At 34.4% G+C, this 16,853-nt stretch overlaps 1 protein-coding gene across 1 annotated transcript in view; it reads left to right on the top strand.

The window, feature by feature from the left end:
- The window catches only part of LOC148943351 (rab GDP dissociation inhibitor alpha-like), a 53,482-nt gene extending 40,819 nt beyond the window's left edge, over nt 1-12,663 (top strand). The window contains exons 6-8 of the mRNA XM_089100852.1: nt 689-960; nt 7,528-7,672; nt 12,128-12,663. Coding sequence (XP_088956978.1) covers nt 689-960; nt 7,528-7,672; nt 12,128-12,320 — 610 coding nt within the window. The 3' untranslated portion in view covers nt 12,321-12,663. The remainder of the gene's footprint in view (nt 1-688; nt 961-7,527; nt 7,673-12,127) is intronic.
- The last annotated feature ends 4,190 nt before the right edge of the window (nt 12,664-16,853 follow it).

Below are 16,853 nucleotides of genomic sequence, written 5' to 3'. Positions count from 1 at the left end.
TTAAGACCAAGGCCGTACCCAGCGGGGGTTCCCCCCCCCAAATTTAGGTGTGGGGCGTAAAAACGTAACAAAAATATATATAAACAAATTTTTGCATGCGTTTTTTTTATTTTTTTCTTGTGTGTGTAACCCCGCCCCTGGAAAAAATCTTTGTGTAAAACCCCCTCCAAAAAAAATCAAGGGTTCGGCGTTGCTGTTAAGAGTTTAGTTGAAACTAGAAACTGGAGATACTATACGCAAGGTAAAATATTTCAAACTCTGACAAAGGCGGGCCAGTCTTCAGTCCAAAGCTTAATTTCTTTTTTAAGGAAGAATATGATCTCGACTTTTTTAAGTTATATTATAGGTTAAAAAAAAGTTTTAACAAGTAAAAGAAAACCTTTAATAAAATGGCAAATATTGTCCTTTTCATAATGTGCCCGAAGGATTTCCAGTGTCTGCCTCCGGGGGCTTAACGTTGAGGCAGGTGTATTTTTTTAGATTAGTGTTTTATTTCTAACTAATATTATTTTTATTATTATTTCATTTTTATTATTGTTGTTATATATTACATTTTTGTTTGAAATCTTATATTTATATATTTAAGTATATTATTTTTAAGATATTAAAAAAAAACTTGTTGGTGTCGCTAGTTTGAAATATATAGTTTTATGTGTGTACTAATAGAACCATGGATATCGGTTTTTAGGTTGAGCGCTATCTATGGTGGAACTTACATGCTAGATAAGCCCATAGATGAAATTATTATGGAAAATGGCAAAGCAGTTGGAGTTCGTTCTGGTGGAGAGACAGCTAGATGTAAACAAGTTTACTGTGACCCCAGCTATGTTCCTGACAGAGTAGAAAAGGTTGGCCAAGTCATCCGTTGTATTTGCTTATTGGACCACCCAGTTCCTGGCACAAAGGATGCTTTATCCACACAACTGATTATACCCCAAAAACAGGTTAATAGGAATTCGGGTAAGCAAATTGAAAACACAAAATAAGCTTGTTTCTCATGTTCCAAGGGTGATAATAAAATTTTGGCTTTTATGGAGTTTGTTGAATCGTTAAGATATCCAAGCTTTCGTAATTCATAACAAGTTAGTAGAATACGGACTGCAAATATGTGATTCTATTAAATTTAAATGTATAACACTTATTAATTAATATATATATGTTTATTAATGTTTGATAATTATTTAACATTATTTCGTTTATTAGTAATTGATATTTTATTTATTTATCAATGCTTATTAATATGAATGAAATTAATATAAATTAACATGAATTGCTGTTTATTTGTTTTCTTGAATAATTCGATCATGTAACAGATTTAATAAATATATTTAGTTGCTAATGTCGTTTTTTTTATCGTTTGTCTTTTGTAAGATCTGAACGCAAAACTTTTTGGGTTAAAAATATGTTTTGTGTAAATTAAGGTCTTTCAGTCACAAATTGGGATTTCCTAAAATAGTTTAAAAACATGCATTTTTTAATGAGAGGGATCGGAAATGTCCGTAGGAATTGCATTCTTAAACAAGAAGATATACCTTGTCTGGGTAGGAAATCGAGCACTTTCATCTTTTATGTTGTGACACATATTGCATAAATGAAAACAGTGTTGGAAGTGTAGCAATAAACATTTATCGCCATCTAGAATTTGAAAAACGTATGCTAGAGAGATGCCTATAGGTGGTGGTATTTCAAAGAATGTAAAATTCTTCAAAATACGAAAATACATGCGAATTGTTTTTTTTTTTTAATTATAGTAATTTCTTTATTATAATAGAAATTAGTCTCTCAAATTGTTTATTTCAAAAGCCGTTTTTCCCTAAAAATTGCTATAGTTTTAAAATCTATCTGCAACGGTTTATAAAAACGCGGAATCATGAAGTCAATAGCTCCCTATGAAGTTATAGCAAGGCGATGAAGGCTATTTTACTCAGGGAAAAAATATAACCAATCTTTACCTTAGTTCCTTCAGTGCCTCCAGAGGCAGTTAGGGCATCAGTGATTAGTCTTCTATCTTCTCTCAAGTGGTTCGCTGCGTAGATGTCCTCCCGGTCTTGGATCAGACTCGTCTGGAAGACTCTTCTGTCACTTTCGACATCCTACGGAGCGTTTTCTTTGGTCTTCCATGGTGACGGGTGTCTTCCGGTTGCCAGTGAAGGAGCATTTTAGGAAGTCTATGATCTGGCAGACGGACGATAGCCACCTTCGTTGTCTCACACACGGATGTAAAACTTTCCAAAATGAAGACGGCATGAAAAAAATAAACACAATAGGCATACATCAATTTAAATTTATGAAACCTTTTTGAACAAATTACAGTTTGAATTCAGGTGCCATTGTGTTTATATATTCACTATCCTCCCCCTGGGGGAAGAGAAATTGTATTCAACAGAAGGTATGTTGTACATATAGCTGTATGTTTTAGAAGGAGAAACAATAATAATGTAGACGACAATTCAATGGAGGAAATTATCTTTTTTAGTGCCAAAACAAGATAAGTCCTGACTCGGTATAAAGAGGAACTAAGGCCAGACTCGGTGAAAAAAGAACTTAGGTTCTGGCACTGTGCAACAAACAGTTGCGCTCGAACTTGCTGCAAAATGCTTTAACTACACGCTCAGGAATTGTCGTGGTGGGTGCGAAGACCGGCTACCTACGTGTTGAGTCTGTGTAAAAACGAAATTAACCGGACTCGGTGAAAAGAGGAATTAGGTTCTGCCACTGTGCAGCAAAACTTTGAGCTCCAGCTTAGTGTAAAACAATCTAACTTTACGCTGAGAAATTGTTGTAGTAGGATGCGCAGACCGGCTACCTAAGTGTCGAGTCTGGGAGAAAACAAAATTAACCTGACTAGGTGAAAAGAGAAATTAGGTTCTGGCACTGTGCAGTAAAAGGTTGAGCTCCAGCTTAGTATGAAACAACCTTACTTTATGCTGAGGAATTGTTGGAGTATGGTGTGCAGACCGGCTGCCTACGAGTTGATTCTTTGCAAAAACTAAATTAACCTGGCTCGGTGAAAAGGGAAATTAGGTTCTGGTACTGTGCATCAAAACGATGAGCTCCAGCGGAGTGTGAAAAAACTTATCATTATGATGAGGAATTGTGGGAGTATGATACGAAGACCGGCTGACTTCGGGTCAATTCTTGGCAAAGACGAAATAGAACTGGCTAGGGGAAAAGAGGCCGTATTTGCTTGCACAGTGAATCGAGACGTTGAGCTCCAGCTTAGTATAAAACAGTCTTACTTTACGATGAGAAATTTTTGTAGTAGGATACGAAGACCGGCTACCTACGTGTCGAGTCTGTGCAAAACGAAATTAACCGGACTCGGTGAAAAGAGGAATTAGGTTCTGGTACTGTGCAGCAAGACTTTGAGCTCCAGCTTAGTACGAAAAAACATAACTGTATGATGAGGAATTGTTATAGTGTGGTGCGCAGACCGGCTACCTAAGTGTCGAGTCTGTGCAAAAACAAAATTAACCTGACTAGGTGATAATGGGACTTAGGTTCTGTTACTGTGCATCAAATCTCTGAGCTCAATATTAGTATCAAACTGTATTACTTTTCGATGAGATCTTGGTAGGGTATGATATTAAGACCGTCTAACTACGAGTCAAGTCTGGTCGTAGTCGAAATTACCCGGACTCGGTGACAAGGGGAATTAGGTTCTGGCCCTGTGCATCAAGCAGTTGAGCTCCAGCTTACTGCAAAACAACATAACTTTACGCTGAGGCATTTTTGTGGCGATTCGAGAAGACCGGCTACCTTAGTGTCGAATCTATGCAAACACGAAATTAGCCCGACTCGGTGAAAAGAGGAATTAGGTTGTGCAAAAAATAGGTGAGCTCCAGCTCGGTGCAAAACGAGTTAACTCCACGCTGAGGAACTGTTATGGTAGGGTGCTGACTGACCTGAGCAAGAAGGAGCGAAATACGAAAGGGAACTAAGTCCTGACAGTTCAAGAATTTGTTAAGGGTGTATTTTCTTGATAAACTATTTATTGAATAGTTGAACTGGTATTTTGGCATTTTATAATTGACTGAGAATCCATGTAGTTCAGGAGAATCAGCCACCCTACACAACCGACTGGATCATTCCATTGAATCCTGTCCAGTAAGCAGAGCTGAGCTCAACAGGTTTTTAATCTTAAAGAAAAAGGTACCAGAACCGAATATCACGTCCAGTGTTAAGAAATATAAAAACTCAGAACTCCTTAAAAAAAAGTCAGATCAAAACAAAAAGTACACCATTAGAACCGCCTTGTCCGAAACCCCTGTATGGGAAGCTTTATGTTATTTGGCTTGAACAGCAAGGGAAATATATTGGATTGAAAATCAAGAAAGTGGCGGCTACGACAACATTCTGCCTAAACGGCATTTTTTTTTTTCTTCTTTTTTTTTCCAGATAGCTTGGAACTGGAACATCGTAGAGAATTGTTCATTAACTCATTTTAAAGGAAAATAATTGAGTTAAAAATCTTTTGTAACTGAAATAAATTATTTCCAAAAGAGAATAAATTTTAACACTAAAAACTGCATTTTTTATGTCTTTTCATGCTTCAGTCTTTTCAAAGATATTTGATTTTTGTACATAAATCATAATCGTATACCAGCTTTAAGATTTGAACCCACGCCTCCGAAGAGACTGGTGGCTAACACCAGCGCCTTTGACCACTCGGTCACGCTGCCTCTTATAACTATATATGTGAATCCGGGTTGCAGCAGTAGCTAGCAGCCTAGTAAGAGACGATCAGTTCAATGCTAAGAAATATAAAAACCCAGAACTCCTAAAAATAGAGTTAGATCAAAATAAAAGTACATCATTAGAACCACCTTGTCTGAAACGCTACTAGATAAATAATGAATGTCGTCATAGTTTTATTAGAGCTATGACGTGAATAGAAAAACACGAAATTATGTTGTTGTTTCTGAATCCGGGTTGCAGCGGTAGCTAGCAACCTAGTAAGAGACGATCACGTCCAATGTTAAGAAATAAAAAACCCATAGCTCCTAAAAAAGCAGTCAGATCAAAACAAAAAGTACACCATTAGAACCGCCTTGTCCAAAACCCCTGTATAGGAAACTTTCTGTTATTTGGCTTGAACAGCAAAGGAAATATATTGGCTTGAAAATCAAGAAAAGTGGCGGCTACTACAACATTTTGCCTAAACGGCATATGTTTTTCTTTCTTTTTTTTCGTTTCCACAGATAGCTTATAATAAAGAACGAACTCTTGCCTATACTATCATGCATAGGCAACTTAGCTCTTAAGAAAGAATTCTAGCCCAAAGTTTATAGTAAATAACGAATTCTAGTTGATATTATAGTAAAGAACGAACTTTAGCACCTAGTAACTGAAAGGTTTATTATAAAGAGCACTCTCGGAAGTCTGTAAATTCAAACCTGGTAAATCTGTCCTAAGCATTTTTTAGGATTGTATAAAATGATGTCATTTTACTTGTTGACAGATAAGCAATATAGAGCATATAAGAAATATAGGGCATATAAGGACATAGGCAGCGCATAGCTAGTAATATCATTCATATTTTAAAGAAGCTAATTTGATTGGAAATTGAAAGTTCTAGTGTCCTATTTAAAATTCAAAGGTGATTGGAGGGCAATCAACCCTCCTCATTAGCTCATAATTTTCTAAAAACTACCACTCAAAATTTTAAGGCAGCCATTTTGTTCAGCATAGCTGAACGATTTAATAACTGTATCTCTTGGGTTTTTGGGCAGGTCAACCCCCCACAATTATGTGATTTGCCTGGTATGCTTGAAAACTGAATGTTGCTATAGGTCCAAAGCTGCAGGTGCAACTAAACAAACAGCTGTTGGGACAACTAAGCCAACAGTCGCATTTCATTTAGTTTAACAGGAAAGAAAGCGCAAAAATAATGCTGCTAGACGTTGGAGGAGAACTTATATGGCTCTCTGGAATGGGACACAGGGTTGTAGCAGCAAATATTTTTTACCCAAAATCCCCAAGATATGATGGAAAGCCCAAAAAAGAGAAGCAAACTGCGTGGCAAAAATTCAAAAAGTGGGGTCTTCAACTTTTGAGACTTTTTAGAAAGAAATAAAAACAGAATTATTACTGCTAGTGAGGCTAGACTAGCAGCCAAGGTAGTAGCTGGTGGCTCTATTAGCAGCAGTAGTAACAACAGCAGCAGCTGTAGTTAGCCTGTAGTCTAACATAGTTATGTCGAGTGCATGTATTCCAGTGTGATTATATAACTCCTGAAAACTTTTATTGTTGTCACTGATGTAGATTGATATTAAGATCGATCGCTGCCACAGAGTGCGTTGAACTCGAATCTTTCAGTGCTGAACGAGAGTTCTCCACTTCATTGTGGCAACTTATAATTTAAATATACTAGTCAGGGTATGGTGTCTAAGACGTAATGAATTATTTGCCCAGGGGGGGGGGAGGCCGAGAAGATATTTAGCATACCGGTAATAAATTCGTCAGAGTTGCTTTTATTCCGTTGCCGAAAAGGTAACCCCAAAAGATTCAAGGCCAAAAAAAATTTGGTTCGCATACGATTGATATAAAAGATCTACGAGCTGGCGATTAAAAAGAAAAAGTATTCCACAAAAATTATGGGTGTGTTGTTTAGGAAGTCAAAATAATCTATGAAAACTTTAGAGTCGGGGTTACAGCGGTAGCTGGCAACCTAGTACGATACGATCACCTTCATGCTAAAAAATATAATACCTCATTTTTCCTGAAAATAGTGTCAGATTCAAAATTTACAGTACGGACCGAATTCTAGTCCATATTAACTGAAGCAACAGGGAGAAGAAAAAGACATTTTTGGTATCTGTGGCATCATGCGAAATTACACACGATTTAGAATAAATCCGAACAGCTAAAGGAAAAAGCATGAGAAAATGCCAGAAGCCCTGAAATGTTCTGAAAAAAATTTTATAGTAAAGATCAAACTTTAGACCATAGTGATTGAAATATTGTTGTAAAGAACAAACTCTAGCCAATAGTACCAAGAATATAATAAATAACAAACCAAGAATATATTAGAGAGCAAACGAAGAGTATAGCATAGAACGAAACCAAGAAAATAGTACACATTAAAGAACGAACTATATCTGATAGTAACCGAAGAATTATCCAGCCTGGTCAAAGCAGTCGCTGGCAACATATTAAAAGACGATCACGTCCCATACTAAGAAATTGATTAACAGGAGTCAGTGAGAACTGGTGTGTTTCCATAACTAGGGAGGACATAGGTCCTCCATTTGTGGATCATGTTCTCAATGGTGGGAAATTTGACGTACAGTTTTATAACTGTGTGCGAAATGACTACCTCAAAATCTAGATTTCGAATTAAAATAAAATTTGAACGAAAATTATTCTATGTTCTTTTATTTGAAAAGGGGGAGTTTAAACTTAAGTGTATGATTTGAAAATTCCGATAAATTTCAGTGGCTAGGATAAACTATAAAAAGACTTTGCTCCCTTGTAAATTTTGAGGATTTTTATGAATTACATATACATCTTTAAATATTTTTTCAGATATTTATATATCTGTAGTCAGCTATACTCATCAGGTAGCAGCAAAAGGCTGGTTCATTGCTATGGTATCAACAAATGTGGAAACAGCCAACCCAGAAGCAGAAATAAAGCCTGCTCTTGTACTTCTTGGACCAATCAAACAAAAAGTATGCATTTTTTCTTCTTGTACTTCTTCTATAAGACTTATTTTTAGGGACCGACTAAATGAAAAAAATCAAGTTTTCTGGAAGTATTGTCTAAGTATATTATATATGATCTAATGACTGTGAACGGTAGAAGCGGCTGCACAGTTTTTGCAAAGCCGTCAAAGTTGCATGGTTGGCAAACCTACACACAGGGATTCCTCTCCACCTCAGCTGAGGGTCGTCCTTTCCCAATTGTGGGGACCTATTCATACCTTTTTGAACTGTTTAAGAAAAAGTGAACATTTAACTCTAAAATGGGTTGGTTTCAGCATTTTTCTACTCTGCATTAAATGCTACTCTGAGTGACCCTGAAATGCTTACTCTGTTCATCTATGTCTTGTGGGTGTACAAAACTTCAAGATTGTCATTTTGCCCTGACGAGGATATGAGTATAAAAGTTTGGAGGTGTTCCGGTGCTGTAAGATGGTTTGGGGTCTCAGCTCCGTCATAAGTTTTTTCTCCGTCCCTATCCCTAAGAGGGAAATCCTACTTGCGTGGCCTCATAGTAGCATCAGGGTGGACCTTTCACTAGTTGTACAAAATTTCAAGATTGTCTTTTGAATCAAAACATCACAAAAATATGTCTTCTGGAGCAATATGATCTGTCTCGGTCCCGGTGAAAAGACACCAAGTCCCTTCCAATTCTTTTCTCGTCAAATTCGTAAATATATGTATCTTTTACCTATTCGTACTGGTCTATGTATTAAAACATAGGCATGTCGAACCTATTCGGACTCACAATCAATCGGAGATTATTCTGGAAGGGCTATTCAGGATCCAATTGTAAATCTCAAAAGTCAAAACGGATTAAATATATATTTTACAGGTACCGACTTTCTCTAAAAAAACGCATTTATATGCTGCTGATGTTGCCGAAAACTAATCTAAGGCTTATTATAAATACAGGTGTCCAAGAACATTACACTTTGTGTACAAATTTCGCTAAGGGTAGAAATGCCTCACTTGTTAAAATCAGAGTCAAACAATGAATTATAAGCTGCGATATGCTTTTCTGAAGTAATGTTTAATTGCCATCAAAGAATATATTATTAAAAGGGACAAAGATCCTCTCGAGCAATTGTAGACAACGCAAACGAATTTTTTGGCTGTGTAATCAACAGTCCTATTCAAAAAAATATAGTATAAGCAGAAATATAATAAGAAATATAATAAAGAAATATAGAAATATAATAAGAAATATAATAAAGAAATATAGTATAAACAGAAATATAATAAGAAATATAATAAAGAAATATAGAAATATAATAAGAAATATAATAAAGAAATATAGTATAAACAGAAATATAATAAGAAATATAATAAAGAAATATAGAAATATAATAAGAAATATAGTATAAGCAAAGAAAAAAATCCACACATCGATAAAAATTTTCAAATTAAAATCAGTAATTTAAAATAGATATTTTCAAAATAAAACTGAGTGAGAGTCTCAACGTCCTTGCCTCACAAAGGTTCAGCAAATATAAATTTCTTATCGACGTGTTTTTGAGGTTTTTTTTTCTATGATTATTTAGCCAAATTGTTCCCTTAGGCTGTATTCGCAGTTATTCACTGTCTTCACAAAATTTCTCAATATATTATTTTATTTTGTATATTTAAAAGGCACATATTAAGACCAGTTTTTTTATAAAAAAAACAAAAAACTAATTAATAGGCAAATAAAAGGACACAGTGTTTATTTATATAAACTTTAACGCCAACAAGTATTTACACAATTTACCATCTATAGAAAAATCTACAACATGATAACTAATATTGGTCCATTACAAGAATGTTCAATGCGTCCATTCGACGTTTCCGTTGCTGAGTCGTGTTTTCAGGGACAAGTATCAAACATGTCGCCCGACCTGGCTGCAGTGGGGGATAGGGTTTAGCACCCGAGAACCAATACGCTGCGCGACAGTGGGCTAAAGATTATAAAGAAGACATAACAAGCAACATAATTGCAAACATCAAGCTCAATTGCAATTAGAACTCCAAAATCAAATCATTCGTGGAATATATATCTTACAAATAATATTTGATTTTTAACTAAGGTGATAGTTAAGATTTCTTACCTTGTTAATTTCACATCTGAGATTAATTTTCTGATAGATAATTCTAGAATTGGAACACGGCAGGTAGTCACAATGTAGATTTTTAGTCAAGACTTTCAATCCATTCAAGAAATTATCTTCTTTGTTGGTTTTCAAAAAATTGCATTCCTAAATGAAAAACTTATCTGAAATCAAGAATATCAAGAAATAAAATAGATGTTAGTTTCAAATAAGTTTTCAGTTTTCCCTAGGGTGTCCTAAAAAAATGGTGTAAAATTGTTAATGATTTATTGTGAACAGCCTTCAGCCTTCGTAGATTTGAATGTGAGTTATCATCCAAACGCTCAGATAGTGCTTACAATATCAGTCAGTTAATGCAAAATATAAAATTCTTGTGATCTTGTATGGAAATAACAACTTTAATCAGTGTAAACAGGCAATATTCCTGAACACTATTGCTCTTAAATTTCAATTTTAATGAGAGAGTTGAATTTATATATATATATATATATATATATATATATATATATATATATATATATATATATATATATATATATATATATATATATATATATGTATAAATTGATGTATTATATATATATTCCTTAAATTGATGTATTTAATAACTGAATTATGAGTTATAAACTAATTTCTTCACTTTACATCACAGTCTAAAGTTATGGACAAGGTAATAACTTACCTTTTAGGACTCATTAAGGGCTCGAAATGGAATTTTCTCCACAATCAATTACTATATTTGGAAAAAGCATAAAGAAATCAAGTGACGCATTCACTTTCTGCCTAGCTTAATCTTTGACGGTTTAATATGGGTTTTTGAAATTACATTTAGTTGTCTGACATACAGCATAGTGGTGTATTCAAATTTCATATTTAGCTTCGCATAGTTTTTCTGAGAATTTTCCATTTGGTTTACGCCATGCGACGTGACTTGAAAAACCAATGCTTAAATTATACCGGACAGCAGAACCTGCAAAAAACTTTTGGGGCTTTTGGATTCCTCCATTAACCATTTTTCTAAGCATTGAGTTTTGCTTAGGCCTTCATAGCACGGGTGAAACATTTGCATATTTACAGTAAAGTGTGTATTTAAAAATAATAAATAGGAATATTGAAATGAAGATTTTTTTTATCTTTGAAAGTTTCGCATGGTTTTGAAATACATTTTTTTTTCGATTTGAATTCGGTTTCGTGTTTTGAAAAAAATTGATTTTTTTTCTGCCTATAACAACTTCAGTTTTCATCAATTTAAGCTTTGCGTATTCATTGCCTGAAATTTATATTTCAGGTTTCAGACAAACAACGCGACTGTGATAAACCGTATATTGAAAATATAATAAAAATTTGGCAAATCTCGTTACATATAAAGTCAGGTGTTGGTATAACTCGAAAAGTAACAGGTTGCAATATATAAATTTTATCCGACAGTAAAACCTTAAAAAAAAAAACTTTTGGGGCTTTTGACTTCAATCAACAACCGTTCTTTGGAACAGTGAGTTTAGCTTGACCTTCATAGCACTAAGAAACACTTGTATATTTAAACAAAAATTAGATACTAGGAATAAGGATATACTGATCGTTTTTGAAGTTAGCTAAGTGATCTGGGGTATAAACTTGTTTCTGACAAATAGATTTTTAGTTACTAGAGCTAATGTTTCCACATGGTAGTCCCGTTTTGTTTTTATTAAACTGCTAAGAAATCAAAGAAACTGCTATGAAATCTGCTATGAAGTGAGAAATCCAAACACATTCAGCCATGTATTAGACTCAAAAAAAATAAAATGGTGTGCAATAGAAATGAATAACCCAAGAATAAAAAAATAAATTCAATTTTTTTTTATTTGCTATTTTTTATTTTGAAAATAGAATTACTGAGAGCTATAAAACAGTTAGAGATTCGAGACAAAATTAAAAATCCATAGACCAGAATTTAATTTAAATCTTAATAAGTATTTTTCAAATGAACAATGAACTACAAACATAATAACTGACAGTATTTTAGATGGAAAATTAAAAATATCAAAGAAACATTAAACTGTCTGTTATGATTGATTTTCCAGGAATCTTGATATGGTTCTGTAAGAAATTCAAACTTGCTCAGCCATGCATTAGACTCAACATAAAAGATCGTATGCAATAGAAATGAATAACTCAAGAATGAAAAATAACCATCACATGTTTGGTGAATCCCATTAGCTCAACAACTTATTCAATTACTATTTATTGCTATTTGTTAAAATTCATATTTTGTTTTAAGGATCATTTCAATTTTATTTTCAGTTTTCAATTTTAAATTTCAATTTTGATTTTCAATTTTGATTTCGTTTTCAATTTAAGGATTGTAACAGTGAGTGACTACTACAAGCCGAAAGAAGATGGAACCGAGTCTCAGTTATTCATTTCACAGTCTTATGATGCCACAACCCATTTTGAGACTACTTGCTTGGATGTATTGGATATATTCCGTCGTGGAACTGGGGAAGATTTTGACTTTAGCAAGGTCCGCCATGATCTTGGAGAAGAAGAGTAAAAAGAAGTTTAAAGAAGAATATAATCGATTATGATTCAAACCCTACCCCTCCTCCTCAAATTTTTTGTTACTTTTGCTTCTAATTTTTCATATTAGTGGCTCATATAAATTGAAAATTTAAGATAAAAACAGATCTTTCGCCATGTAAGTGACCTGTCTGTCATCCGTGTTAAAAAGCGTTATTCTATGAGTGTCAACGATCATCATTCCTTCATGTTTTAATCGCTTTTGAGGGAGATAAAACTTTTTTTTAATAAATGACTCGACTAACCTTCTTGAATAGAATAAAAATCTGAAGGATATAAAACTCGAGATACTTATTATAGGGTTCGGCATAGCCTATACGCATAGGATTGTTCGTGATATATTTTGCTGACTGCAAACTAACCAACCCTTTTTATTTATTTAAATCTGGATTCCTAACATTGGGAATAACGTGTATTTGGGCCTATTATGATGTCAGTTGAGTAATTCAATGCCTATTAGACCAAAATTAAGGTTTTCTCCACGTAAGAGACGTTTTTGAAGGGCTTATAAATCTAAATAGGGGAGGCGGAGGTCCTCCTTCCAGATTGACCTCAAAGACTATTATAGTCATTTGGCCTTATTATTCTCATTTTAAAAATTCTAGATGATTATATGCAATGTTTCGTGAAACCATTAAGTCCAACAATTTGTTTTTATTCTGATTAACCGTCTAACTACTTAACTATAGAAATACTAATTATCCACCATCACCCCCCTTCCGGTTTTACATGTGATGCTGTTGAATTTGCGGAATTGGGCCAAGAAAAAAATAATTTTGTCGAAAGCAATATTTCTCTAAGAATTCTTTTTTTACTGTAAATTGCGCTTCCAAGACACCGTTAATCTTTTATTGGAATGGGGTAAGGGTTTGAAAAATTAGACTAGGTGCTTGGTCTCTCTTTGTTTACGACTTCTTCTTTCTTCTTCTGTCCATGCACGTATTTTGGCTATTTATGTTCGGAAATTTTTATTTGTATTTGGGTCAAAGCGGTAGACTAATTTAAGGTCAAATCAAGTACTGATATACTTTAAACTTACCCCTGCCTTTAAAACAGAGATGATGCTAGAAAAGAATAAGACAGATATGGCTGTTTGAATATTTTGAGGAGGAAGTTTTAAATTAATAAATTCTAGTTTATTCATTATTTGTAGTAGAATGTAGTATTGTAAATAGTATTGTTTATCATTACAAGTAGTACACTTTAATGGAAAGAGAGACAGTTTTAGTTCATATTAAAAAAATTAAGTTGGGGAAAAAATTTTTTTTAGCTGGTAATAAAAATTAAAAGTAAAATATTTCCTTTTCCCTATATTTGGAACCTTCAATGTATGTTCTGTTGTTTAAACAATACCATTAGATTTGTAGTACAGTATATTCATAAACTTCTCATTCAAATAAATATAGGATTTTAATGTTAAATCTCAAGATTGAACTAAAATCAATTACATCCTTTACTTAGACCCGACTATTTAAATAACCGACTTAATTAAATCCGACCAAAAAGGATCAGTGGTGTACCGCTTTGAAACAGAATATTCTTCTTTCTTCCTTTTTTAAAAAGTTATTTATTTTATGTGATAGCTATGACTGTCTGTGTTAAACTGAAAAATTTGCCCCAATTGAATCAATACTTATAAAGTTCCATCGAACTAACCTTATTTTAGTGTCACTCACTATGCTGAACTGTTAAGTAAAAACAGTTTGACATGTCAAATGAACGACAGGCTGTTTTTTGCGTTAGTATCTAAATCGTCTTTAGAATATTAATCATGAATAATATCAGTCTTCTTATTTTCTCAGAATCGCTTCTTTTGATACAGGACCTTGTACTTGCTTAAGACTTGGTCATGACAGATAATATATAGTATATCTCAAGCTGTCCCTATAAGAGCCATATCGTTGACGTTACTGTAGATAATTGAACTGGCTGTTAGTTACTCACTTGAAAATGGAGTCATTCCTGTGGCGGTTCGGGCCTCTCTTGTATCCGGGCCAAAATCTTGATTAGCCCCCCTGTCTCTGAAAATTTTCAGGCCAAGTTTGAACAAGCGTTTCATTTATTAACACAAATTTTCATTTATATAAGTCTGTACTTTTCTTACTTTATATGGGAAAAACGAAAAAGATTCACAATGCTTATACATACTGCCAACTGCACCCTCTAGTTTTGTTTTAATAAAGTAAAAGTTACAATAATTATAAATGTTGGATTGTTTATTTGAAATTTTGCGCCCCTAAAGTTTCTCCGGCGGGTCAAGTGCCCATCCCCCCCCCCTGCTGTAAAACCGCCTCTTGCTCAATAATTGCATAGTCTTGGCTCAAGAAAATCAAATGTAGCTCGACTTTGACAAAAGTGCATTGTTCATAGTGGATTTTTGGCGTATACTTTCCCCCGTTGTTGAAAACTATTAGTGACAATATGGCTGCTGTAAGAACTTTTTACTTCTGCCTATATATCTTCTTCGTCTTCTTAGAAAGAAAAACGTGGTAGATAATTCATAGTGTAGTTTGTCGTTTAGTTCGCACAGCATTGTTTAAATATGGATTAAACTCTGAGATCCTCCCCGGTCTCTCTGACATGGCCTTCAGAGATATGGCCCATGGGGCCCTGATATGGTCCCTCATCGCCCTTTATGAGACTATTGTTCTAGGTGTCAGACTATTATTGGTTTGCGAAATTCATTTTTCAGTATCTAAGCATCGGTTAAGTGTTTCTGTTGTCTATATGCTTTGTAAGGCATTCCAAAATAAATTTGTCAGAAATTTATGTGTTTGCTTTTTTTAGTGTTGAAGAAAGCTATACAAAAGGTCTTTATTAGAGGTTAATTAGAGGGCAGTTCTTGTGCTTTGCCCAGTGACGAAGCCCGGTTACGCAGTTAATTCTTGCAAATTGGCAAGTGGTGAAACCAATTTTCGCCCTGGCTCAAACTGGCTTTGCATATAAACCACAACAATCGAAGTAGCAGAGAGTAATACTGGCTAGCACAATCTTAATTTTAAAGGAAAATTTCCTTTCGACTCCCATACTATGCATTCCTCACAGCCAACCATTGCCCTCCCAAAAGCAAAAACTCAGCTTGTTCTATATCAAATAATCTTATAGTACAAGTGAGGCGTAAAAAAGATTCAGACGGAAGATAGGTATATCTGACAACAGCGACAGCGTATTCTTTAAAAGAAGAAGATAGGTCAGAGTTCGGTTGACAAAACGGATAAATCAAATAATGTTGAAGTGACGAGACTGAAGCAATAACATGGAGAACACTCAGTCAAATGAGGCTTTTTTGTTATGTTTAAACTAACAAACGAGAGTTAGAAGGAATATTATCATTGGTACGATGCAATCACCACTGCGAGAAAATATATATGGTGGTGTTGCCACCACGAATTTCCAAAACCTGTGAAAAAAGTGTACACAATGCTGTAACTCCTTTTAGAACGTGTTCTGACCTTCTTACTACAGTTTGCAATTAGTCCAGTCTGCATTGACAGATTCCGGAATCTGGACCAATGAAGACCAGTCATTTTTTCAAAGGCTCGTCAGCATACTACCGGTCTTCATTATTCGGAAATCAGGTCCCAGAATCTGTCAATGAACACTGAACTTTTGGTGCTCTCAAGTAGCAACGCTATGGTTTCGTTAGTTACAGGTGAGTAGTTCCTTTTCGCTTGCTTATATGAAAGAAGCGATGAAATTGGTCCAGAAGTAATAAGCCTCTCTGCTAATCTACCGTAATAAGCAAAAAGTTAACTTAATAAAAGTTTGTGTTATCAGCATTTTAACTTTATGAACGGTCGTAATTGCTATCAATTACTAAAGTAAGAAGGTAAATGTCCCCTTTCCTAATAGGGATCTATCAAGAGCTCGTGACGGGCACCCCTGCTGCCATCTATAATCAAGTCTAGCGCTGACAGGTTATAATTTATTCAAGGATTATTGATCCACGAAGGGATAGAATTTCTGAGAAATGGATTTGCATAATCGTGGGTAACTAGATTTCTGAGAAATTGATTACATAATCGGCGGGGAATTATTGATCCACGAAAGGGGAATTAAGAAACAATATGGCTTCTCTGATCTTTACGTCTGGGAGATGAATTAATATTCTATTTCACTAGCGTTATGCAAAACCCGGCTAAGTCATATTTTCTAGGAAATTGAGTTATGGTCTCCACCTCATGTAAAGTTTCACGATAAGTCTTTTGATATGATCAGAATCAATCTGCATCTTCAAATAAGGTCAATGGTAAAATTTAAATTTTCAGTTTAAGTCCTTTTAGAGCAATTTGTAAATTACAAAAACCAGCCAAGTCCTTGGATCCGGTGGTAACTGGATGTGACATGTTTTTGCTTTTTGTCTGTGGCCGCAAGATTTTACTTGTACTGTTTTGATTCATCTCCATCATCAGTGTTTACAAACCAAATAGAATTTCTGGAAGGAGAAAAAGGTGAAACGATTAAACTAATAAAGCATTTTGCTAAATTTTGATTTTCTTGTGTTTAT

The sequence above is a fragment of the Artemia sp. Qi Xiang Cuo genome, chromosome 15, assembly GCF_049724085.1.
Source record: "Artemia sp. Qi Xiang Cuo chromosome 15, ASM4972408v1, whole genome shotgun sequence".
Lineage (NCBI taxonomy): Eukaryota > Metazoa > Arthropoda > Branchiopoda > Anostraca > Artemiidae > Artemia > Artemia sp. Qi Xiang Cuo.
The sequence above is the reverse complement of the archived record's forward strand: the minus strand, read 5'-3'. Positions and strand labels throughout refer to the sequence as shown.